The sequence below is a fragment of the Pseudophryne corroboree genome, chromosome 7 (genome assembly GCF_028390025.1).
Source record: "Pseudophryne corroboree isolate aPseCor3 chromosome 7, aPseCor3.hap2, whole genome shotgun sequence".
NCBI lineage: Eukaryota > Metazoa > Chordata > Amphibia > Anura > Myobatrachidae > Pseudophryne > Pseudophryne corroboree.
The window spans coordinates 104,195,716-104,220,467 of NC_086450.1; the positions used below are offsets into that span (position 1 = coordinate 104,195,716).

Genomic DNA, 24,752 nt, shown 5'->3' on the forward strand with positions numbered 1-24,752 from the left:
CGCTCCCTCAGATGGCAGACACAGATGTCGACACGGAGTCTGACTCCAGTGTCGACGAGGTTGAGACATATACACAATCCACTAGGAACATCTGTTGCATGATCCCGGCAATAAAAAATGTGTTACACATTTCTGACATTAACCCAAGTACCACTAAAAAAGGGTTTTATGTTTGGGGAGAAAAAGCAGGCAGTGTTTTGTTCCCCCATCAGATGAGTGAATGAAGTGTGTGAAAAAGCGTGGGTTCCCCCGATAAGAAACTGGTAATTTATAAAAAGTTACGGATGGCGTACCCTTTCCCGCCAGAGGATAGGTTACGCTGGGAGATATCCCCTAGGGTGGATAAGGCGCTCACACGTTTGTCAAAAACTGCCGTCTTAGGATACGGCCACTTTGAAGGTACCTGTTGATAAAAAGCAGGAGGCTATCCTGAAGTCTGTATTTACACACTCAGGTACTAGACTGAGACCTGCAATTGCCTCAGCATGGATAGTGCTGCTGCAGCGTGGTCTGTGACCCTATCAGACAGGGATACTATTTTGCTAACATAAGAGCATATTAAAGACGTCGTCTTATATATGAGGGATGCACAGAGGGATATTTGGCCGGCTGGCATCCAGAATTAATGCAATGTCCATTCTGCCAGGAGGGTATTAGAGACCCGGCACTGGACAGGTGATGCTGACTTTAAAAGGCACATAGAGATTCTGCCTTATAAGGGTGAGGAATTGTTTGGGGATGGTCTCTGGGACCTCATATCCACAGCAACAGCTGGGAAGAAATTTTTTTTACCTCAGGTTTCCTCACAGCCTAAGAAAGCACTGTATTATCAGGTACAGTCCTTTCGGCTTCAGAAAAGCAAGCGGGTCAAAGGCGCTTCCTTTCTGCACAGAGACAAGGGAAGAGGGAAAAAGCTGCACCGGTCAGCCAGTTCCCAGGATCAAAATTCTTCCCCCGCTTCCTCTGAGTCCACCGCATGACGCGGGGGCTCCACAGGTGTAGCCAGGTGCGGTGGGGGCGCATCTCGAGAACTTCAGCGTACAGTGGGCTCGCTCACAGGTGGATCCCTGGGTTCTGCATGTAGTATCACAGGGATACAAGCTGGAGTTCGAGGCGACTCCCTCTCGCCGTTACCTCAAATCAGCAAGCTGTACTTCCAGCAGGTGAAAATCAAGGTACCCCTCCTTCAACAAGGCCGGGGTTACTATTCCACAATGTTGTGGTACCGAAACCAGACGGTTCGGTAAAACCCATTCTAAAATTGAAATCCTTGAACACTTATATACGAAGGTTCAAGTTAAAAATGAAATCGCTCAGGGCGGTTATTGCAAGCCTGGACGAGGGAGATTACATGGTATCTCTGGACATCAAGGATGCTTACCTGCATGTCCCCATTTACCATCCTCACCAGGAGTACCTCAGTTTTGTGGTACAGGTTTGTCATTACCAATTCCAGACGTTGCCGTTCGGTCTGTCCACGGCACCGAGAGTATTTACCAAGGTAATGGCCGAAAGGATGATACTCCTTCGAAAAAAGGGAGTTTTTAATTATCCCGTACTTGGACGATCTCCTGATAAAGGCAAGGTCCAAGGAGCAGTTATTGGTCGGGGTAGCACTATCTCGGGAAGTGCTACAACAGCACAGCTGGTTCCTACGACACGTCTACTGTTCCTGGGGATGGTTCTGGACACAGACCAGAAAAAAGTGTTTCTCCCGGAGGAGAAAGCTGAGGAGCTGTCATCTCTAGTCAGAGGCCTCCTGAAACCAAAACAGGTGTCGGTGCATCACTGCACGCGAGTCCTGGGAAAAATTGTAGCTTCCTACGAAGCAATGCCATTCGGCAGGTTCCATGCAAGAGCTTTTCAGTGGGACCTGTTGGACAAGTGGTCCGGATCGCATCTTCAGATGCATCGGCTGATAACCCTGTCTCCAAGGATCAGGGTATCTCTGCCATGGTGACTGCAGGGTGCTCATCTTCGAGAGGGCCGCAGATTCGGCATACTGGACTGGGTTCTGGTGACCACGGATGCCAGCCTTCGAGGCTGGGGGGCAGTCACACAGGGAAAAAACTTCCAGGGACTATGGTCAAATCAGGAGATTTCCCTCCACATAAACATTCTGGAACTGAGGGCCATTTACAATGCCCTAAGTCAAGCAAGACCCCTGCTTCGAAACCAGCCGGTACTGATTCAGTCAGACAACATCACGGCGGTCGACCATGTAAACCAACAGGGCGGCACAAGAAGCAGGATGGCGATGGCAGAAGCCACAAGGATTCTCCGATGGGCGGAAAATCATGTGTTAGCACTGTCAGCAGTGTTCATTCCCGGAGTGGACAACTGGGAAGCAGATTTTCTCAGCAGACACGACCTCCACCCGGGAGAGTGGGGACTTCATCCAGAAGTCTTCCAAATGATTGTACACCATTGGGAAAGGCCACAGGTGGACATGATGGCGTCCCGTCTCAACAAAAAGCTAAAAAGATATTGCGCCAGGTCAAGGGACCCTCAGGCGATAGCTGTGGACGCTCTGGTAACACCGTGGGTGTACCAGTCGGTGTATGTGTTCCCTCCTCTGCCTCTCATACCCAAGGTACTGAGAATAAGAAGGAGAGGAGTAAGAACTATACCCGTGGTTCCGGATTGGCCAAGAAGAGCTTGGTACCCAGAACTTCAAGAAATGATCTCAGAGGACCCATGGCCTCTGCCGCTCAGACAGGACCTGCTGCAGCAGGGGCCCTGTCTGTTCCAAGACTTACCGCGGCTGCTTTTGACGGCATGGCGGTTGAACACCGGATCCTAAAGGAAAAAGGCATTCCGGAGGAAGTCATTTCTACGCTGATTACGGCTAGGAAAGATGTGACCGCAAACCATTATCACCGCATATGGCGAAAATATGTTGCTTGGTGTGAGGCCAGGAAGGCCCCAACAGAAGAATTTCAACTGGGTCGATTTCTGCACTTCCTACAGTCAGGAGTGACTATGGGCCTAAAATTGGCTTCCATTAAGGTCCAGATTTCGGCTCTGTACATTTTCTTCCAAAAAGAACTGGCTTCACTGCCTGAAGTTCAGACTTTTGTTAAGGGAGTGCTGCATATTCAGCCTCTTTTTGTGTCTCCAGTGGCACCTTGGGATCTCAACGTGGTGTTGAGTTTCCTAAAGTCACATTGGTTCGAGCCACTTAAAACCGCGGATCTAAAATATCTCACGAGGAAAGTGGTCATGCTTTTGGCCTTGGCTTCGGCCAGGCGTGTGTCAGAATTGGCGGCTTTGTCATGTAAAAGCCCTTATCTGATTTTCCATATGGATAGGGCAGAATTGAGGACTCGTCCCCAGTTTCTCCCTAAGGTGGTATCAGCGTTTCACTTGAACCAACCTATCGTAGTGCCTGCGGTTACTAGGGACTTGGAGGATTCCAAGTTACTGGACGTAGTCAGGGCCTTGAAAATTTAAGGTTTCCAGGACGGCTGGAGTCAGGAAAACTGACTCGCTTTTTATCCTGTATGCACCCAACAAGCTGGGTGCTCCTGCTTCGAAGCAGACGATTGCTCGCTGGATTTGTAGCACAATTCAGCTTGCGCATTCTGCGGCTGGACTGCCGCATCCTAAATCTGTAAAAGCCCATTCCACGAGGAAGGTGGGCTCTTCTTGGGCGGCTGCCCGAGGGGTCTCGGCTTTACAACTTTGCCGAGCTGCTACTTGGTCAGGGTCAAGCACGTTTGCAAAATTCTACAAATTTGATACCCTGGCTGAGGAGGACCTTGAGTTCTCTCATTCAGTGCTGCAGAGTCATCCGCACTCTCCCGCCCGTTTGGGAGCTTTGGTATAATCCCCATGGTCCTTACGGAGTTCCCAGCATCCACTAGGACGTCAGAGAAAATAAGATTTTACTCACCGGTAAATCTATTTCTCGTAGTCCGTAGTGGATGCTGGGCGCCCATCCCAAGTGCGGATTGTCTGCAATACTTGTATATAGTTATTGCCTAACTAAAGGGTTATTGTTATGAGCCATCTGTTGAGAGGCTCAATTGTTGTTCATACTGTTAACTGGGTATAGTATCACGAGTTATACGGTGTGATTGGTGTGGCTGGTATGAGTCTTACCCGGGATTCAAAATCCTTCCTTATTGTGTCAGCTCTTCCGGGCACAGTATCCTAACTGAGGTCTGGAGGAGGGTCATAGTGGGAGGAGCCAGTGCACACCAGGTAGTCCTAAAGCTTTGTTTAGTTGTGCCCAGTCTCCTGCGGAGCCGCTATTCCCCATGGTCCTTACGGAGTTCCCAGCATCCACTACGGACTACGAGAAATAGATTTACCGGTGAGTAAAATCTTATTTAAACTAGGGTGAACTTGCGAAAGCAGCAACAAATCATACAAGTCTGTTAGGGATGTAGTTATGTGACCGGCGGTCAGGAGATCGCCGGTCACAATACCGACGGCTATATCCCGACCCCTCTAAATTCTGACAGTTGGCTTGCCAACTAGCAGGGACTATTCCCACTCGTGGGTGTCCATGACACCCATAGAGTGGGAACAGAACATGTGGTGAGTGCAGCTCACCACCGAGCCCGGAAGGGGCTTCGTTGCGCTGCCTTCCCCACCCCCACCGCTGGTATTCGTCTGCCGGGATCCCACGGTCGATATGCTGACCGCAGTGATCCCCAGCACCGTCAGCTATACCCTACCTGTCTATAATAATGCTACTTATGGAATTTGTACAACCACAGGTATCTGCCCCAAATAGTTGTCCTTTGCCTGTGCTGCACCTACTGTACACTCAGGGACCCCATTACTAATGAGTATAAAATAGACATCCTGTAGCAATGGAAAACTAACAATATTAAGATTCCCCTCCATTTTCACCAAGCTTGTCAACTTCTTTTCTCCTTGGTGATGAAGCCAACTTTCTTGATTAAACAGTATGTAAAATAAAGTACTGTACATTAGTCTAAATTGCATGTTATACAGTATTGAAATGCACCACCTTACTTTATTTTTGTTTATGTGCATGTTTGGGTTATATAATTAGGATATACATTATAACCAATCACTGTATTAGCATAAAACTACAAGACCTAGTAAAGATGTCATTTTATTTTAGGAGACCGCAATGTGTTTAACAGTAATTATAATTTATACTCCTCATACATGTGCCGAGATTTAACTTGTGCTAATTTAACTATTGAGGCATAAATAAGACCTCAAAATGCTTCCAATAAAACATCTTTATACAGGTTGAGTATCACATATCCAAATATTCCGAAATACGGAATATTCTGAAATACGGACTTTTTTGAGTGAGATAGTGAAACCTTTGTTTTTTGATGGCTCAATGTACACAAACTTTGTTTAATACACAAAGTTATTAAAAATATTGTATTAAATGACCTTCAGGCTGTGTGTATAAGGTGTATATGAAACATAAATGAATTGTGTGAATGTACACACACTTTGTTTAATGCACAAAGTTATAAAAAATATTGGCTAAAATTACCTTCAGGCTGTGTGTATAAGGTGTATATGTAACATAAATGCATTCTGTGCTTAGATTTAGGTCCCATCACCATGATCTCATTATGGTATGCAATTATTCCAAAATACGGAAAAATCCGATATCCAAAATACCTCTGGTCCCAAGCATTTTGGATAAGGGATACTCAACCTGTATAAACATATGTCCTCCTGTTTATGTATCACCTATATAAATTACAGAGTGGGTATCTGCTTACTGAAGTCCTGAGGGAACGAGATGCACAGATGGAGCTAAAAAATAAACTGCTGAATATGAGTAATAAGCAAGACAAAGACGCTGTATCCGACATGCAGCGAGAGCTACATGAAAGCATGTATAACGAGCAGCAGAGGGCGCTGCAGAAACATACAGAGAGGAAGAAAAATGCACAAGATCTTCTGAAGCAGTACGTAAGGCTTTACTGTTTAGTATTATCTCTTCCCCCATAATGGTTTTACAGTTTCTGTGATGGTGTTGTACACAGGTGCAATTGAGCTAATTGTTCTTTCAGTTCCCCTGTAATATACCAGGGGCGTAACTCCCAGAGGCAATGGAGACGCCTTCCTCCAGGCTCCAAGCCCTGAAGGGGCACCTGTATGTACAGCAGCACCTGTATGGTTCACAGGAGGATCCAAGTGTGACCGCTGCTTTTCTAATGGAGCTCTGCAACACACCTGCTGCATATACACACACATATCATAGTTGGTTTCCCTTTTCTTACGTCCTAGAGGACACTGGGGTTCCATTAAGTACCATGGGGTGTAGACGGGTCGACTAGGAGCCATTGGCACTTTAAAAATTTGATAGTGTGGGCTTGCTCCTCCCTCTATACCCCTCCTAACAGACTCCGTTTAGAAAATGTGCCCAGAGGAGCCGGTCACACTTATGGTAGCTCCTGAAGAGTTTTCTGCATTTATTTTCTATGTTTGTTATTTTCAGTCAGGGCTGGCACCCAGTAGCGGATCTTGCCACGGGCAAGCAGGACTTTTGCCCGGGGCGCCGCCTTCCGGAGGGCGCAGGGCGCCATCCGGAGGGCGCCCCACCAGAGCAAGATCCGCTGCTGCTGTGCCCCCCGCTGCCCGCTTGCCCCCCGCTGCCGCTGTGAAGGGAAACTAGACGCGTACGCGTCGTTTCCCTTCGTGGAGAGGTCCTTTACTGTGCGGTGCACGATGACGTCATCGCGCACCGCACATCATTTCAGGCTGTACAGGGGGCGTAAATGACCACGCCCCCTGTACGAAGCCACGCCCCCTATTGTCGCCCGGGTCTCCCTCTGTGAGCTGACCTTGAGAAAGACCCAGGCAGGGTCGGAACGCGTGGGTGCCCCAGTGGACTTAACTGACCAGAGGAGGACGTGGTACCATCTATGCCAGATTAAGAAGGCTGAATTGACATCAGAGAACTCTCCTGCTGCAGCTAGAAAGGCCTGACGTCTGCACGCCTGTGGAACTGTATTTTGCCAGTTTCTACCTTTTTCTGGTAATTACCCATTGCCTGTATCTATGTCAGATTGAGTCCACCAAAGAATGCCCAACAGCATAGGCTGTATATTCTATTGATAAAAAGTGGTGTTATCCAAGATATTTTAATGTTTTGTGTGGTGTAATTTGTGTGATTAAAAATCTTTTAACCTTAAGGTACTGCACTATGGGGTCTATTTACTAAGCCTTGGATGGAGATAAAGTCGCTGGAGATAAAGCACCAGCCAATCAGCTCCTAACTGTCATGCAACAGGCTGGGTTTGAAAAATGACAGTTAGGAGCCGATTGGCTGGTGCTTTATCTCCAGCGACTTTATCTCCATCTAAGGCTTAGTAAATAGACCCCTTTGTTCCACATTTCTCTTTCCTTTTTCGGTCTGTTGGACTAAGAGAATGAGATTATAAGAATACGATCGATCTTGACCTCCATACAGTGCTGACTCAGTGGTATCCTATATGTTTGTGATTGTTGGTGTGATTTGAGGGTGGAGGAACCTCGTTAGTGATACCCGAATAGCGGCTATGGGCAGCGCACTGAAATCTAGCAAACCTTTGTTACATTGAATTGAATACCCTGTTTGAAGAACCGTGGGTTAATCCTGATAAGAAATTTTAAATCCCTAAAAGGTTGCTCTCATCTTTTCCTTTTCCTCTAGAGGATAGGAAAAAATGGGAAAATCCACCGATAGTGGACGCATTAGTCTCTTGGCTGTCACGTAAAATTGTATTTAGGAAGGGATATCAAGGATGCATACCTTCACATTCCGATCTGGCCGCCTCACCATGCCTATCTACGGTTTGCACTACAGGACTGTCACTACCAGTTCCAGGCCCTGACATTTGGTCTCTCCACGGCACCGAGTGTGTTCACCAAAGTGATGGCAGAGATGATGTTCACTCCCTGCTTGCGGAGTATAAACATAATTTCTCTAACGTCCTAGTGGATGCTGGGGACTCCGAAAGGACCATGGGGAATAGTGGCTCCGCAGGAGACTGGGCACAAAAGTAAAAAGCTTTAGGACTACCTGGTGTGCACTGGCTCCTCCCCCTATGACCCTCCTCCAAGCCTCAGTTAAGATTTTGTGCCCGAACGAGAAGGGTGCAATCTAGGTGGCTCTCCTGAGCTGCTTAGAGTAAAAGTTTAAATAGGTTTTTTTTTATTTTCAGTGAGACCTGCTGGCAACAGGCTCACTGCATCGAGGGACTAAGGGGAGAAGAAGCGAACTCACCTGCGTGCAGAGTGGATTGGGCTTCTTAGGCTACTGGACATTAGCTCCAGAGGGACGATCACAGGCCCAGCCATGGATGGGTCCCGGAGCCGCGCCGCCGTCCCCCTTACAGAGCCAGAAGACTGAAGAGGTCCGGAAAATCGGCGGCAGAAGACGTCCTGTCTTCACTAAGGTAGCGCACAGCACCGCAGCTGTGCGCCATTGCTCTCAGCACACTTCACACTCCGGTCACTGAGGGTGCAGGGCGCTGGGGGGGGGCGCCCTGAGACGCAATAAAAACACCTTTTTTGGCAAAAAATACATCACATATAGCTCCTGGGCTATATGGATGTATTTAACCCCTGCCTATTTTTACATAAAAAAGCGGGAGAAAGGCAGCCGAAAAAGGGGCGGAGCCTATCTCCTCAGCACACTGGCGCCATTTTTTCCTCACAGCTCCGTTGGAGGAAGGCTCCCTGACTCTCCCCTGCAGTCCTGCACTACAGAAACAGGGTAAAACAAGAGAGGGGGGGCACTAAATTGGCATCTAAATATATACAGCAGCTATATTAGGGAAAACACACTTATATAAGGTTATCCCTGTATATATATAGCGCTCTGGTGTGTGCTGGCAAACTCTCCCTCTGTCTCCCCAAAGGGCTAGTGGGGTCCTGTCCTCTATCGGAGCATTCCCTGTGTGTGTGCTGTGTGTCGGTACGTTGTGTCGACATGTATGAGGAGGAAAATGATGTGGAGGCGGAGCAATTGCCTGTGTTAGTGATGTCACCCCCTAGGGAGTCGACACCTGACTGGATGGTCTTATGGAAAGAATTACGTGATAGTGTCAGCACTTTACAAAAGACTGTTGACGACATGAGACAGCCGGCAAATCGGTTAATACCTGTACAGGCGTCTCAAACACCGTCAGGGGCTCTAAAGCGCCCGTTACCTCAGGTGGTCGACACAGACCCAGACACGGACACTGACTCCAGTGTCGACAGTGAGGAAACAAACGTATTTTCCAGTAGGGCCACACGTTACATGATCACGGCAATGAAGGAGGTTTTGAACATTTCTGATACTACAAGTACCACAAAAAAGGGTATTATGTGGGGTGTGAAAAAACTACCCGTAGTTTTTCCCGAATCAGATGAATTAAATGAGGTGTGTGATGAAGCGTGGGTTTCCCCCGATAAAAAACTGCTAATTTCTAAAAAGTTATTGGCATTATACCCTTTCCCGCCAGAGGTTAGGGCGCATTGGGAAACACCCCCTAGCGTAGATAAGGCGCTCACGCGCTTATCAAAACAAGTGGCGTTACCGTCCCCAGATACGGCCGCCCTCAAGGAACCAGCTGATAGAAAGCTGGAAAATATCCTTAAAAGTATATACACACATACTGGTATTATACTGCGACCAGCAATCGCCTCAGCCTATCTCAAGTAGTACTACGACAGCACGGATGGATTCTAAATATTCCAAAATCGCAGCTGATTCCGACGACACGTCTGCTGTTCCTAGGGATGATTCTGGACACAGTACAGAAAAAGGTGTTTCTCCCGGAGGAGAAAGCCAAGGAGTTATCCGACCTAGTCAGGAACCTCCTAAGACCAGGCCAAGTGTCAGTACACCAATGCACAAGGGTCCTGGGAAAGATGGTGGCTTCTTACGAAGCGATTCCATTCGGCAGATTCCACGCAAGAACTTTTCAGTGGGATCTGCTGGACAAATGGTCCGGATCGCATCTTCAAATGCATCAGCGGATAACCCTGTCTCCAAGGACAAGGGTGTCTCTCCTGTGGTGGTTACAGAGTGCTCATCTCCTAGAGGGCCGCAGATTCGGCATTCAGGATTGGGTCCTGGTGACCACGGATGCCAGCCTGAGAGGCTGGGGAGCAGTCACACAGGGAAGAAATTTCCAAGGCTTGTGGTCAAGCATGGAAACGTCACTTCACATAAATATCCTGGAACTAAGGGCCATTTACAATGCCCTAAGTCAGGCAAGACCTCTGCTTCAGGGTCAACCGGTGTTGATCCAGTCGGACAACATCACGGCAGTCGCCCACGTAAACAGACAGGGCGGCACAAGAAGCAGGAGGGCAATGATGGAAGTGGCAAGGATTCTTCGCTGGGCGGAGAATCATGTGATAGCACTGTCAGCAGTGTTCATTCCGGGAGTGGACAACTGGGAAGCAGACTTCCTCAGCAGACACGATCTTCACCCGGGAGAGTGGGGACTTCACCCAGAAGTCTTCCACATGATTGTGAACCGTTGGGAAAAACCAAAGGTGGACATGATGGCGTCCCGCCTCAACAAAAAACTGGACAGATATTGCGCCAGGTCAAGGGACCCTCAGGCAATAGCTGTGGGCGCTCTGGTAACACCGTGGGTGTACCAGTCAGTGTATGTGTTCCCTCCTCTTCCTCTCATACCAAAAGTACTGAGAATCATAAGAAGGAGAGGAGTAAAGACTATACTCGTGGCTCCGGATTGGCCAAGAAGGACTTGGTACCCGGAAATTCAAGAGATGCTCACGGAAGACCCGTGGCCTCTACCTCTAAGAAAGGACCTGCTCCAGCAGGGACCATGTCTATTCCAAGACTTACCGCGGCTGCGTTTGACGGCATGGCGGTTGAACGCCGGATCCTGAAGGAAAAAGGCATTCCGGATGAAGTCATCCCTACCCTGATCAAAGCCAGGAAGGATGTAACCGTACAACATCACCGTATTTGGCGTAAATATGTTGCGTGGTGCGAGGCCAGGAAGGCCCCTACAGAGGAATTTCAACTGGGTCGTTTCCTGCATTTCCTGCAAACAGGACTGTCTATGGGCCTCAAATTAGGGTCCATTAAGGTTCAAATTTCGGCCCTGTCAATTTTCTTCCAAAAAGAACTGGCTTCTGTTCCTGAAGTTCAGACGTTTGTCAAGGGAGTACTGCATATACAGCCTCCTTTTGTGCCTCCAGTGGCACCTTGGGATCTCAATGTAGTTTTGAGATTCCTAAAATCACATTGGTTTGAACCACTCACCACTGTGGACTTAAAATATCTCACATGGAGAGTGGTAATGCTGTTAGCCCTGGCTTCAGCCAGGCGTGTCTCAGAATTGGCGGCTTTATCCTATAAAAGCCCTTACCTAATTTTTCATACGGACAGGGCAGAATTGAGGACTCGTCCTCAATTTCTCCCTAAGGTGGTTTCATCTTTTCTCTATCGTCCTAGTGGATGCTGGGGTTCCTGAAAGGACCATGGGGAATAGCGGCTCCGCAGGAGACAGGGCACAAAAGTAAAGCTTTCCGATCAGGTGGTGTGCACTGGCTCCTCCCCCTATGACCCTCCTCCAAGCCAGTTAGATTTTTGTGCCCGGCCGAGAAGGGTGCAATCTAGGTGGCTCTCCTAAAGAGCTGCTTAGAAAAGTTTAGCTTAGGTTTTTTATTTTACAGTGAGTCCTGCTGGCAACAGGATCACTGCAACGAGGGACTTAGGGGAGAAGAAGTGAACTCACCTGCGTGCAGGATGGATTGGCTTCTTGGCTACTGGACATCAGCTCCAGAGGGACGATCACAGGTACAGCCTGGATGGTCACCGGAGCCTTGCCGCCGGCCCCCTTGCAGATGCTTAAGTAAGAAGAGGTCCAGAATCGGCGGCAGAAGACTCCTCAGTCTTCTAAAGGTAGCGCACAGCACTGCAGCTGTGCGCCATTTTCCTCTCAGCACACTTCACACGGCAGTCACTGAGGGTGCAGGGCGCTGGGAGGGGGGCGCCCTGGGAGGCAAATGAATACCTATTTTGGCTAAAAATACCTCACATATAGCCTCCGGAGGCTATATGGAGATATTTAACCCCTGCCAGAATCCGTTAAGAGCGGGAGACGAGGCCGCCGAAAAAGGGGCGGGGCCTATCTCCTCAGCACACAGCGCCATTTTCCCTCACAGAAAGGCTGGAGGGAAGGCTCCCAGGCTCTCCCCTGCACTGCACTACAGAAACAGGGTTAAAACAGAGAGGGGGGGCACTAATTTGGCGTTAGAAATATATAAAAAAGATGCTATAAGGGAAAACACTTATATAAGGTTGTCCCTATATAATTATAGCGTTTTTGGTGTGTGCTGGTAAACTCTCCCTCTGTCTCTCCAAAGGGCTAGTGGGTCCTGTCCTCTATCAGAGCATTCCCTGTGTGTGTGCTGTGTGTCGGTACGTGTGTGTCGACATGTATGAGGACGATGTTGGTGAGGAGGCGGAGCAATTGCCTGTAATGGTGATGTCACTCTCTAGGGAGTCGACACCGGAATGGATGGCTTATTTAGGGAATTACGTGATAATGTCAACACGCGCCAAGGTCGGTTGACGACATGAGACGGCCGACAAACCATTAGTACCGGTCCAGACGTCTCAAAAACACCGTCAGGGGTTTTAAAACGCCCGTTTACTTTAGTCGGTCGACACAGACACAGACAGGGACACTGAATCCAGTGTCGACGGTGAATAAACAAACGTATTCCTTATTAGGGCCACACGTTAAAGGCAATAAAGGAGGTGTTACATATTTCTGATACTACAAGTACCACAAAAGAGGGTATTATGTGGGATGTGAAAAAACTACCGTAGTTTTTCCTGAATCAGATAAATTAAATAAAGTGTGTGATGATGCGTGGGTTCCCCCCGATAGAAAATTATGGGCGGTATACCCTTTCCCGCCAGAAGTTAGGGCGCGTTGGGAAACACCCCTTAGGGTGGATAAGGCGCTCACACGCTTATCAAAACAAGTGGCGGTACCGTCTATAGATAGGGCCGTCCTCAAGGACCAGCTGACAGGAGGCTGGAAAATATCATAAAAAGTATATACACACATACTGGTGTTATACTGCGACCAGCGATCGCCTCAGCCTGGATGTGCAGAGCTGGGGTGGCTTGGTCGGATTCCCTGACTAAAAATATTGATACCCTGGACAGGGACAGTATTTTATTGACTATAGAGCATTTAAAGGATGCATTTCTATATATGCGAGATGCACAGAGGGATATTTGCACTCTGGCATCAAGAGTAAATGCGATGTCCATATCTGCCAGAAGATGTTATGGACACGACAGTGGTCAGGTGATGCAGATTCCAAACGGCACAAAGGTGTATTGCCGTATAAAGGAAGAGGAGTTATTTGGGGTCGGTCCATCGGACCTGGTGGCCACGGCAACTGCTGGAAAATCCGCCGTTTTTACCCTAAGTCACATCTCTGCAGAAAAAGACACCGTCTTTTCAGCCTCAGTCCTTTCGTCCCTATAAGATCATATCTGCCCAGGGATAGAGGAAAGGGAAGAAGACTGCAGCAGGCAGCCCATTCCCAGGAACAGAAGCGTTCCACCGCTTCTGACAAGTTCTCAGCATGGCGCTGAGACCGTACAGGACCCCTGGATCCTACAAGTAGTATCCCAGGGGTACAGATTGGAATGTCGAGACGTTTCCCCTTCGCAGGCTCCTGAAGTCTGCTTTACCAAGGTCTCCCTCCGACAAGGAGGCAGTATGGGAAAAAATTCACAAGCTGTATTCCCAGCAGGTGATAATTAAATTACCCCTCCTACTACAAGAAAAGGGGTATTATTCCACACTATATTGTGGTACTGAAGCCAGAAGGCTAGGTGAGACTTATTCTAAAAAAATTTTTGAACACTTACAAAGGTTCAAATCAAGATGGAGTCACTCAGAGCAGTGATAACGAACCAGGAAGAAGGGGACTATATAGTGTCCCGGGACATCAGGGATGCTTACCTCTATGTCCCAAATTTGCCCTTCTCACTAAGGGTACCTCAGGTTCGTGGTGCAGAACTGTCACTATCAGTTTCAGACGCTGCCGTTTGGATTGTCCACGGCACCCCGGGTCTTTACCAAGGTAATGGCCGAAATGATGATTCTTCTTCGAAGAAAAGGCGTCTTAATTATCCCTTACTTGGACGATCTCCTGATAAGGGCATAGTCCAGGGAACAGTTGGAGGTCGGAGTAGCACTATCTCGGATACTGCTACAACAGCACGGGTGGATTCTAAATATTCCAAAATCGCAGCTGATCCCGACGACACGTCTGCTGTGCCTAGGGATGATTCTGGACACATTCCAGAAAAAGGTGTTTCTCCCGGAAGAGAAAGCCAGGGAGTTATCCGAGCTAGTCAGGAACCTCCTAAAAACAGTGCATCATTGCACAAGGGTCCTGGTAAAAATGGTGGCTTCCTACGAAGCAATTCCATTCGGCAGATTTCACGCAAGAACTTTTCAGTGGGATCTGCTGGACAAATGGTCCGGATCGCATCTTCAGATGCATCAGCGGATAACCCTATATCCAAGGACAAGGGTGTCTCTCCTGTGGTGGTTATAGAGTGCTCATCTTCTAGAGGGCCGCAGATTCGGCATTCAGGATTGGATGCTGGTGACCACGGAGCCCAGCCCGAGAGGCTGGGGAGCAGTCACACAAGGAAAAAATTTCCAGGGAGTGTGATCAAGTCTGGAGACTTTTCTCCACATAAATATACTGGAGCTAAGGGTAAATTTATAATGCTCTAAGCTTAGCAAGACCTCTGCTTCAAGGTCAGCCGGTATTGATCCAGTGGGAAAAACATCACGGCAGTCGCCCACGTAAACAGACAGGGCGACACAAGAAGCAGGAGGGCAATGGCAAAAACTGCAAGGACTTTTCGCTGGGCGGAAAATCATGTGATAGCACTGTCAGCAGTGTTTCATCCCGGGAATGGAAACTGGGAAGCAGACTTCCTCAGCAGGCACGACCTCCACCCGGGAGAGTGGAAACTTCATCGGGAAGTTTTTTCCACATGATTGTAAACCGTTGGGAAATACCAAAGGTGGACATGATGGCGTCCCGTCTGAACAAAAAAAACGGGACAGGTATTGCGCCAGGTCAAGAGACCCTCAGGCAATAGCTGTGGACGTTCTGGTAACACCGTGGGTGTACCAGTCGGTGTATGTGTTCCCTCCTCTGCTTCTCATACCTAAGGTGCTGAGAATTATAAGACGTAGAGGAGTAAGAACTATACTCATGGCTCCGGATTGGCCAAGAAGGACTTGGTACCCGGAACTTCAAGAGATGCTTACAGAGGTCTTATGGCCTCTACCGCTAAGAAGGGACTTGCTTCAGCAAGTACCATGTCTGTTCCAAGACTTACCGCAGCTGCGTTTGTCGGCATGGCGGTGGAAAGCCGGATCCTAAGGGAAAAAGGCATTCCGGAAGAGGTCATTCCTACCCTGGTCAAAGCCAGAAAGGAGGTGACCGCACAACATTATCACCACATGTGGCGAAAATATGTTGCGTGGTGTGAGGCCAGGAAGGCCCCACAAAGAAATTTCAACTCGGTCGTTTCCTGCATTTCCTGCAAACAGGAGTGTCTATGGGCCTCAAATTGGGGTCCATTAAGGTTCAAATTTCGGCCCTGTCGATTTTCTTCCAGAAAGAATTGGCTTCAGTTCCTGAAGTCCAGAAGTTTGTCAAGGGAGTATTGCATATACAACCCCCTTTTGTGCCTCCAGTGGCACTGTGGGATCTCAACGTAGTTCTGGGATTCCTCAAATCACATTGGTTTAAAACCAGTCAAATCTGTGGATTTGAAGCATCTCACATGAAAAGTGACCATGCTCTTGGCCCTGGCCTGGACCAGGCGAGTGTCAAATTGGTGGTTTTTTCTCAAAAAAGCCCATATCTGTTTGTCCATTCGGACAGGGCAGAGCTGCGGACTCGTCCCCAGTTCTCTCCCTAAGGTGGTGTCAGTGCTTCACCTGAACCAGCTTATTGTGGTGCCTTGCACCTACTAGGGACTTGGAGGACTCCAAGTTGCTAGATGTTGTCAGGGCCCTGAAAATATGTTCCAGGACGGCTGGAGTCAGGAAAACTGACTTGCTGTTATCCTGTATGCACCCAACAAACTGGGTGCTCTTGCTTCTAAGCAGACTATTGCTAGTTGGATGTGTAATACAATTCAGCTTGCACATTCTGTGGCAGGCCTGCCACAGCCAAAATATGTAAATGCCCATTCCACAAGGAAGGTGGGCTCATCTTGGGCGGCTGCCCGAGGGGTCTCGGCTTTACAACTTTGCCGAGCAGCTACTTGGTCAGGGGCAAACACGTTTGCTAAATTCTACAAATTTGATACCCTGGCTAAGGAGGACCTGGAGTTCTCTCATTCGGTGCTGCAGAGTCATCCGCACTCTCCCGCCCGTTTGGGAGCTTTGGTATAATCCCCATGGTCCTTTCAGGAACCCCAGCATCCACTAGGACGATAGAGAAAATAAGAATTTACTTACCGATAATTCTATTTCTCGGAGTCCGTAGTGGATGCTGGGCGCCCATCCCAAGTGCGGATTATCTGCAATACTTGTACATAGTTACAAAAATCGGGTTATTATTGTTGTGAGCCATCTTTTCAGAGGCTCCGCTGTTATCATACTGTTAACTGGGTTTAGATCACAAGTTGTACGGTGTGATTGGTGTGGCTGGTATGAGTCTTACCCGGGATTCAAAATTCCTCCCTTATTGTGTACGCTCGTCCGGGCACAGTACCTAACTGGCTTGGAGGAGGGTCATAGGGGGAGGAGCCAGTGCACACCACCTGATCGGAAAGCTTTACTTTTGTGCCCTGTCTCCTGCGGAGCCGCTATTCCCCATGGTCCTTTCAGGAACCCCAGCATCCACTACGGACTCCGAGAAATAGAATTATCGGTAAGTAAATTCTTATTTTCACTTGAACCAGCCTATTGTGGTGCCTGCGGCTACTAGGGACTTGGAGGATTCCAAGTTGCTGGACGTAGTCAGGGCCCTGAAAATGTATGTTTCCAGGACGGCTGGAGTCAGAAAATCTGATTCGCTGTTTATCCTGTATGCACCCAATAAGCTGGGTGCTCCTGCTTCTAAGCAGACGATTGCTCGTTGGATTTGTAGTACAATTCAGCTTGCACATTCTGTGGCAGGCCTGCCACAGCCAAAATCTGTTAAAGCCCATTCCACACGGAAAGTGGGCTCATCTTGGGTGGCTGCCCGAGGGGTCTCGGCTTTACAACTTTGCCGAGCAGCTACTTGGTCAGGGGCAAACACGTTTGCTAAATTCTACAAATTTGATACCCTGGCTGAGGAGGACCTGGAGTTCTCTCATTCGGTGCTGCAGAGTCATCCGCACTCTCCCACCCGTTTGGGAGCTTTGGTATAATCCCCATGGTCCTTTCGGAGTCCCCAGCATCCACTAGGACGTTAGAGAAAATAAGAATTTACTTACCGATAATTCTATTTCTCATAGTCCGTAGTGGATGCTGGGCGCCCATCCCAAGTGCGGTTTGTCTGCATTACTTGTACATAGTTATTGTTACAAAATCGGGTTATTGTTGTTGTGAGCCATCTTTTCAGAGGCTCCTTCTGTTATCATGCTGTTAACTGGGTTCAGATCACAAGTTGTACGGTGTGATTGGTGTGGCTGGTATGAGTCTTACCCGGGATTCAAAATCCTTCCTTATTGTGTACGCTCGTCCGGGCACAGTATCCTAACTGAGGCTTGGAGGAGGGTCATAGGGGGAGGAGCCAGTGCACACCAGGTAGTCCTAAAGCTTTTTACTTTTGTGCCCAGTCTCCTGCGGAGCCGCTATTCCCCATGGTCCTTTCGGAGTCCCCAGCATCCACTACGGACTATGAGAAATAGAATTATCGGTAAGTAAATTCTTATTTCTGCACCTGGACAATCTTCTGATAAAGGCGCCGTCCAGGGAGAGGTTGCTGGACAGCATTGGCCTCTCAACCAAACTTCTCCAGGATCACGGGTGGATTCTGAACCTTTCCGAAATCTCATCTAGAGCCAACACGGAGGCTTGCCATTCCTGGGAATGATACTGGACACGGAGTCGCAGAAAGTGTTCCTTCCGTTGGAAAAGGCATTGGTAATCCAGTCGATAGTTCAGGATGTCCTGAAGCCATCCCGAATATCGGTGCATCTATGCATTCGCCTTCTGTGGAAAATGGTGGCCTCTTACGAGGCGCTTCAATACGGAAGGTTTCACGCAAGACCCTTCCAGCTCGATATGTTGGACAAATGGTCCGGATCGCATCTTCACATGCACCAGAGGATTCGTCTGTCGCCAAAAGCCAGGATCTCCCTTCTGTGGTGGCTTCAGTCCTCTCACCTCGTTGAGGGTCGGAGGTTCGGAATTCAGGACTGGATCCTGTTAACCACAGACGCAAGCCTCCGAGGTTGGGGAGCAGTCACCCAGGGGGTGCAGTTTCAAGGAAGATGGTCAAGTCAGGAAGTTGTCCTTCCAGTCAACATTCTGGAACTCAGGCCCATATACAAAGCCCTTCTGCAGACATCTTATCTTCTTCAGGATCGGGCCATTCAAGTCCAGTCGAACAATTTAATGGCAGTGACGTACTTAACCGACAGGGCGGAACGAAAAGCAGAGCAGCAATGTCAGAGGTGTCAAGAATTCTCCTCTGGGCAGAGAAAAATGCTGTGGCAATGTCAGCGGTCTTCGGCCCTCATTCCGAGTTGTTCGCTCGCTAGCTGCTTTTAGCAGCAGTGCAAACACTAAGCCGCCGCCCTCTGGGAGTGTATCTTAGCTTAGCAGAAGTGCGAACGAAAGGATCGCAGCATTGCTACAAAAAAAAAATTGTGCAGACCTACTCCTACCTTGCGATCACTTCAGACTATTTAGTTCCTGTTTGGACATCACAAACACGCCCTGCGTTCGGCCAGCCATTCCCCCGTTTCCCCAGCCACTCCTGCGTTTTTACACACACTCCCCGAAAACGGTCAGTTACCACCCAGAAACACCCACTTCCTGTCAATCACTCAACGATCAGCAGTGCGACTGAAAAGCGTCGCTAGACCTTGTGTGAAACTGCATAGGCTGTTGTGAAAGTACGACGTGCGTGCGAAGTGCGCCCCATACGCATGCGCAGAATTGCAGTTTTTTGACCTGATCGCTGTGCTCCGAAAGAAAGCAGCTAGCGATCAACTCGGAATGACCACCTTCATTTTGAGAGTAGACAACTGGGAAGCAGACTTCCTCAGCAGACACGACCTGGACCCGGGGAGTGGGGCCTTCACCCGGAAGTGTTCAGGTGCTTGACATGTCGGTGGGGATATGCACAAATCGACATGATGGCCTCTCGTCTCAACAAGAAGCTCAAGAGGTATTGTTTCAGTTAGAGAGACCTACAGGCAGTGGCGGTAGACGCTCTGACGACTCCATGTGTCTATCAGATGGTGTACGTGTTTCCTCCACTTCCCCTGATCCCGAGAATTCTGAAAAGAATAAAAAGGGAAAAGGTTCAAGCAATCCTTATTTCTCCAGACTGGCCAAGAAGGGCCTGGTACGCGGACCTTCTAGAGATGCTTCTCGAGGATCCGTGGCCTCTACCTCTTCGCGAGGATCTTCTGCAGCAGGGCCCGTTCGTCTATCAGGACTTACCGTGGCTACGTTTGACGGCATGGAAGTTGAACGGCTGATTCTAGCCAGAAGAGGGATCCCTAATAAAGTTATCCCAACTATGATCCAAGCCAGGAAGGGGGTAACGTCTAAACATTACCACCGTATTTGGAAGAAATACGTCTCTTGGTGTGAGAGCAGAACTTATTCTGCTGTGGAATTTCACCTGGGACGTTTCCTGCTTTTTCTGCAGTCAGGTATGGATGTGGGCCTACGTCTGGACTCCATAAAGTCCAGATTTCGGCCTTGTCCATTTTCTTTCAAAAACAATTGGCTGAGATCCAGACGTTTTTGAAAGGTGTTCTGCGCATACAACCTCCCTTTGTGCCTCCCACGGCACCTTGGGATCTCAATTTGGTGCTGCAGTTCCTCCAATCAGACTGGTTTGAACCATTACAGGAGGTGGACGGAAAATATCTTACGTGGAAGACAGTCACACTGTTGGCCTTGGCTTCAGCAAGACGTGTGTCGGAGCAGGGGGCTTTGTCTCACAAAGCCCCTATTTAATTTTCCATGAGGACAGAGCTGAACTCAGAACTCAACAGCAATTTCTCCCGAAAGTGGTGTCTGCGTTTCACACCAACCAACCTATTGTGGTTCCGGTTATCACCGACACTTCCGCTACTTCAAAGTCTTTGGATGTTGTGAGGGTTTTGAAGGTATACGTAAAGAGAACAGCTTGTCAAATGGGGACACGGTGCACTAACTGGGGTTCCCCGTCACTTTACGAAGAAAACGACACCAAAAAAAGTCCAAAAACCCATGTCGACCTTTTGACCTAGTACATGTCAATATAAGAAAAGAACACTCTGCGCTATTTGAGAACCTTCCAGACTCCAAATAAAGTGAATTCACATGTATACATAATGATAATGCTGATTTAGATTACCTTATAACCTTCACAATAATGGGTAAGAGACACAGTACGCAATTGGCGTATGGGGTACCGTAAGGGTACGTATTTAGCGTAGCATACGCTAGGCCGTGATCGAGACGCACATGCGGCACGCTCGCTCACAGCTTAATGCGTGGTGTCGAGCACGCTATAGGCGAGCGACAACCGTAATGCTACGCTATCAGCGTAGCGGACGCTCGAGACCACGAGGAGATCACGAGCAGCGCAGACGCTCACAAGATGACAATCAGTAAACCTTGAATGTAACACACAGAAAGGATATTCTTATACTGTAAACCTTGTACTGAAACACTGTAGCGATATAACGCTGCTTAACCTTGTTAACACTAAAGCTGTTTGAGCGATCGAGACGCTCCTATTACTCTCTGCAATGAAATGAACACACGATACTGTGCTAAGGATCCAACACCTTTACTAACAAGCTTATAGTTATATCGAAAAGAGGTAAAACAGTTACAAGTTATACACTACATACTAACATATAATTCTAACAGAATATCTAGACATAAATATACAATAACGTTACAATCTTAAACTAAACAGAGAGAGAGAGAGAGAGAATGTGGCCAATACAAACAAAGAGCGAGATAATCACAGAGAATTACTTACACACACACTGGGAACGATCGCAGCGCAGCCTGGTACCAGCCCCGAGTTTGTCAATATGAAAACCGTTTGTGGAGAGAGTGGGGGAGCTGTTAAGGCTGGCTGATCTTATATACACTGGGTACAGTATACTACAAAGGGACCTACAATCTCATTGTTCATTGGACACAGGAATGTCTCCTCGCATCATATCAAAAGGTCATAGGTTAGTTTGAACAGGTGGGCTGTGACTATTTTAAACAGCTCAGGTGGGTGGGAATCTCCGGATTCCCGCCGCATGGATAATGAACTGCAAATATAGAATATGTCCAGAAACTACTAATGGTCATAACTACACGCAGGAGCTATTAATCTTTACCTAACCAACACCGGATTATTGCTATTAAAATACTCTTCAGTTAGGTACCAGACACAGCTGTTCAACCTTAATCAGACCCTTTGTACCACGTAAAGAGGGATTCCCAAGTCCGTGAACAAGTCACATTAACCAAACTTACAGTTATCATTTAGGGGAACATTATCTATAAAACGAGCTATTTGGTTCTATTATTAAACGATTGAGTCGCCCGCTAGACGCACACAAAGTCTACCGTAAATGCACATACCACGCGCTCGAGCGCATGGCCGAGGCGTCATCACGCGGCTGCGTGTATCCGCACGCACGGGAGAGAATGTGCACGTGCAGCAGGCACGCGCATGAGGTGCATATATGGCAACGTGCAGCGTGATATTTTTCTGACTTTGACAATAAAAACACCTTTTTTTTCTGGATTAGATTAATCACATAAATCTCTAATTAGTAGATGGAGCCATATATAAATTTAACAACTCTAATTAATTCTTATTTTCAAAAGCCGGTTTCTATATGCACCTAAAATAAAATATGGATCAGCTCTCATGCGTATATAATAACCACAATATGTGCAATAGGGGATATACTTATTAATTGATGTGCAAATCAGTATTCTCAGATTGTCCACTAACTGCTTGTAGAGAAACTGAATAATCAGATGTAGTAAAGTAATCACCGCTTGTTGTTACAAAGTCTCAAAACGGCTCCTTGTGTTATTACACTGAACACTCGTTGTTACAAAGTCTCAAGCAATTCCTTTTGCATAGATAATAGTAACAGTTCCTGATTGCCTAATCAGGCTGGCTAAATGGTAAAAACTCTCACCCTCCGTCTTGCACGTAGACGGATCCAGCTCTAGATACACTGCACTGCCGGTCAGGTGCGGCTAGGGAGCTCCGGACGTCTCCGGCCCCCAACGTATGAAATGCCGCTGCAGTCCCAAATGAAGCCGCTGATGTAATTTCGCTGGCGTCCGGCGTGGTGCAGTGATTCTTAGGTGATAACCGCAATGAATGATATTTGTCATCAGATGTCCCTTCTTTCCTCTGACTAGTTTCGCTCGTCACTGGAGCTTCCTCATAGAGTATATAGTACATGTCAACCTAATGACCATGTCGACCTTTTGCCCCTGTCGACCTAGTGCATGTCGACCTAATGACTGTCGACCTAAGTTGAGTCGACACAACGACCCATACCCGCCACAGACATCCATGGCAGGTTATCCAGGTAACCTCATATATACAATTTATGAATATTTGTTGGATTATTACATGATACAATTCATTATAATATTTGTCAATGTAAGGTTCATGCAATACCTTTCAAAAAAATAGGATTTTAATTACCTACCGGTAAATCCTTTTCTTGTAGTCCATAAGGGATACTGGCGTCACTTTGTACGATGTGTATAGATGGGGTCTCCTCCCCTCTTAGCCCTCCCCCACAGCCCAGTATAGGAAAACTGTGCCCGAAGGAGATGGACACATGACAAACATGACAAGACAGCTAGTGGTGAGATTAACGAACCAGCACACAGCAGAACAAACTAGCAACAGCCAGTGAAACAGAAATAGCAACAGCTGAGTCAAACAACTTCAACAAGAACAACTTGCAGAAAGGTCGAAGCACAGAGGCGGGCACCCAGTATCCCTTATGGACTACAAAAACTACAAGAAAAGTATTTACTGGTAGGTAATTAAAATCCTATTTACTCTATCATCCATAAGGGATACTAGGGTCACTTAGTACGATGGAGACTTCCCAAAGCTCCCAGAACGGGTGGGAACGTGCTGTGACGTCTGCAACACCGTATGTCAGAATTGGACATCCTCTTTAGCCAGGGTATCAAACCTGTTGAACTTGACAAACGTGTTTGTCCTTGACCAGGTAGCGGCCCGACATAGTTTCAAAGCCGAGACACCACGGGCAGCCGCCCAGGAAGAACCCACTGACCTAGTAGAGTGGTCCTTGATAGACCGAGGAACCGGCAAGGCTGCCGAAGCGTAGGCCTGTTGAATGGAAAGCCTAATCCAACGACTGCTTTGAAGCAGGACATCCCTTCTTGTGAGCATCATACAGCACAAAGAGGGAATCCGATTTCTGGACAGCAGCTGTCGTCTTGACATAAATCTTCAGGCTCGAACGACATCCAAGGACTCAGGGAAGTAGAGGAACCACGATAGGCTGATTCAGCTGGAATGCAGAAACCACCTTAGGCAGGAACTGCTGACGAGTCCTGAGCTCTGCTCTGTCCTCATGAAAGATCAAGTAGGGACTCATGCAGGACAAAGCTCCAAGTTCTGAAACGCGCCTAGCAGAAGCTAATGCCAATAGCATAACCGTCTTCCATGTAAGGTACTTGTCCTTAACCGACACCTGTGGTTCAAACCAAGAGGATTGCAGAAAGGTCAAAACCACGTTGAGATCCCAAGGAGCCATGGGCAGCACAAAGGGAGGCTGGATGCGAAGAACACCCTGTAGGAACGTCTGGACTTCAGGTAAAGCATCCAATTTCTTCTGAAAGAAAATGGACAAGGCCAAGATCTGAACTTTTATGGAGCCCAACCTTAGGCCCATATCCACGCCAGCCTGCAAGAAACCCAAAAAGCGCCCCAGGTTTAAATCCGCAGCCGGATATCTTCGGCCCTCACACCAGGAGATGTACAGTTTACAGATATAGTGGTACTGCTTTGACGTGACAGCTTTTCTGGCCTGAATCATGGTTGCAATAACCTTAGCCGGAATGCCTTTCTCAGCTAGACGGTTCCGCTCAACCACCATGCCATTAAACAAGGCCGACTTAAGTCCGGGTAGACAAACGGCCCTTGCTGAAGAAGATCCTCCCACAGTGGCAGAGGCCAGGGGTCTTCTATTGCCATGGCCAGAAGAGCCGCATACCAAACTCTTCGAGGCCAATCGGGGACAATGAGAATTGCCTGAACTTCCTCCCTTCTGATTCTTTTTAGAACCCTGGGGTGTAACTGAATCGGAGGAAACAGGTACACCAGCCGGTTAACCCACGCCATTGTCAGCGCGTCCACTGCTGCCAGCAGAGGGTCCTTTGTCCTGGAACAATCGCACCAAAGCTTGTTGTCGAGTCGAGAGGCTATTAGATCGATCTTCGGACAGCCCCACTGATCCGTTATTAGTCGAAATACCTGCGGATGGAGACCCCACTCTCCTGGGTGTAGGTCGTAAAGACTTAGGAAGTCCGCCT

The 24,752-nt window shown here is 48.1% G+C and overlaps 1 protein-coding gene across 1 annotated transcript in view; it reads left to right on the forward strand.

Annotated features, from left to right (window-relative positions):
• The window catches only part of CFAP210 (cilia and flagella associated protein 210), a 142,278-nt gene that overhangs the window by 21,085 nt on the left and 96,441 nt on the right, over positions 1–24,752 (forward strand). Inside the window, exon 4 of the mRNA XM_063933513.1 lies at positions 5,713–5,918. Within this exon, the coding sequence (XP_063789583.1) occupies positions 5,713–5,918 (206 nt within the window). The remainder of the gene's footprint in view (positions 1–5,712; positions 5,919–24,752) is intronic.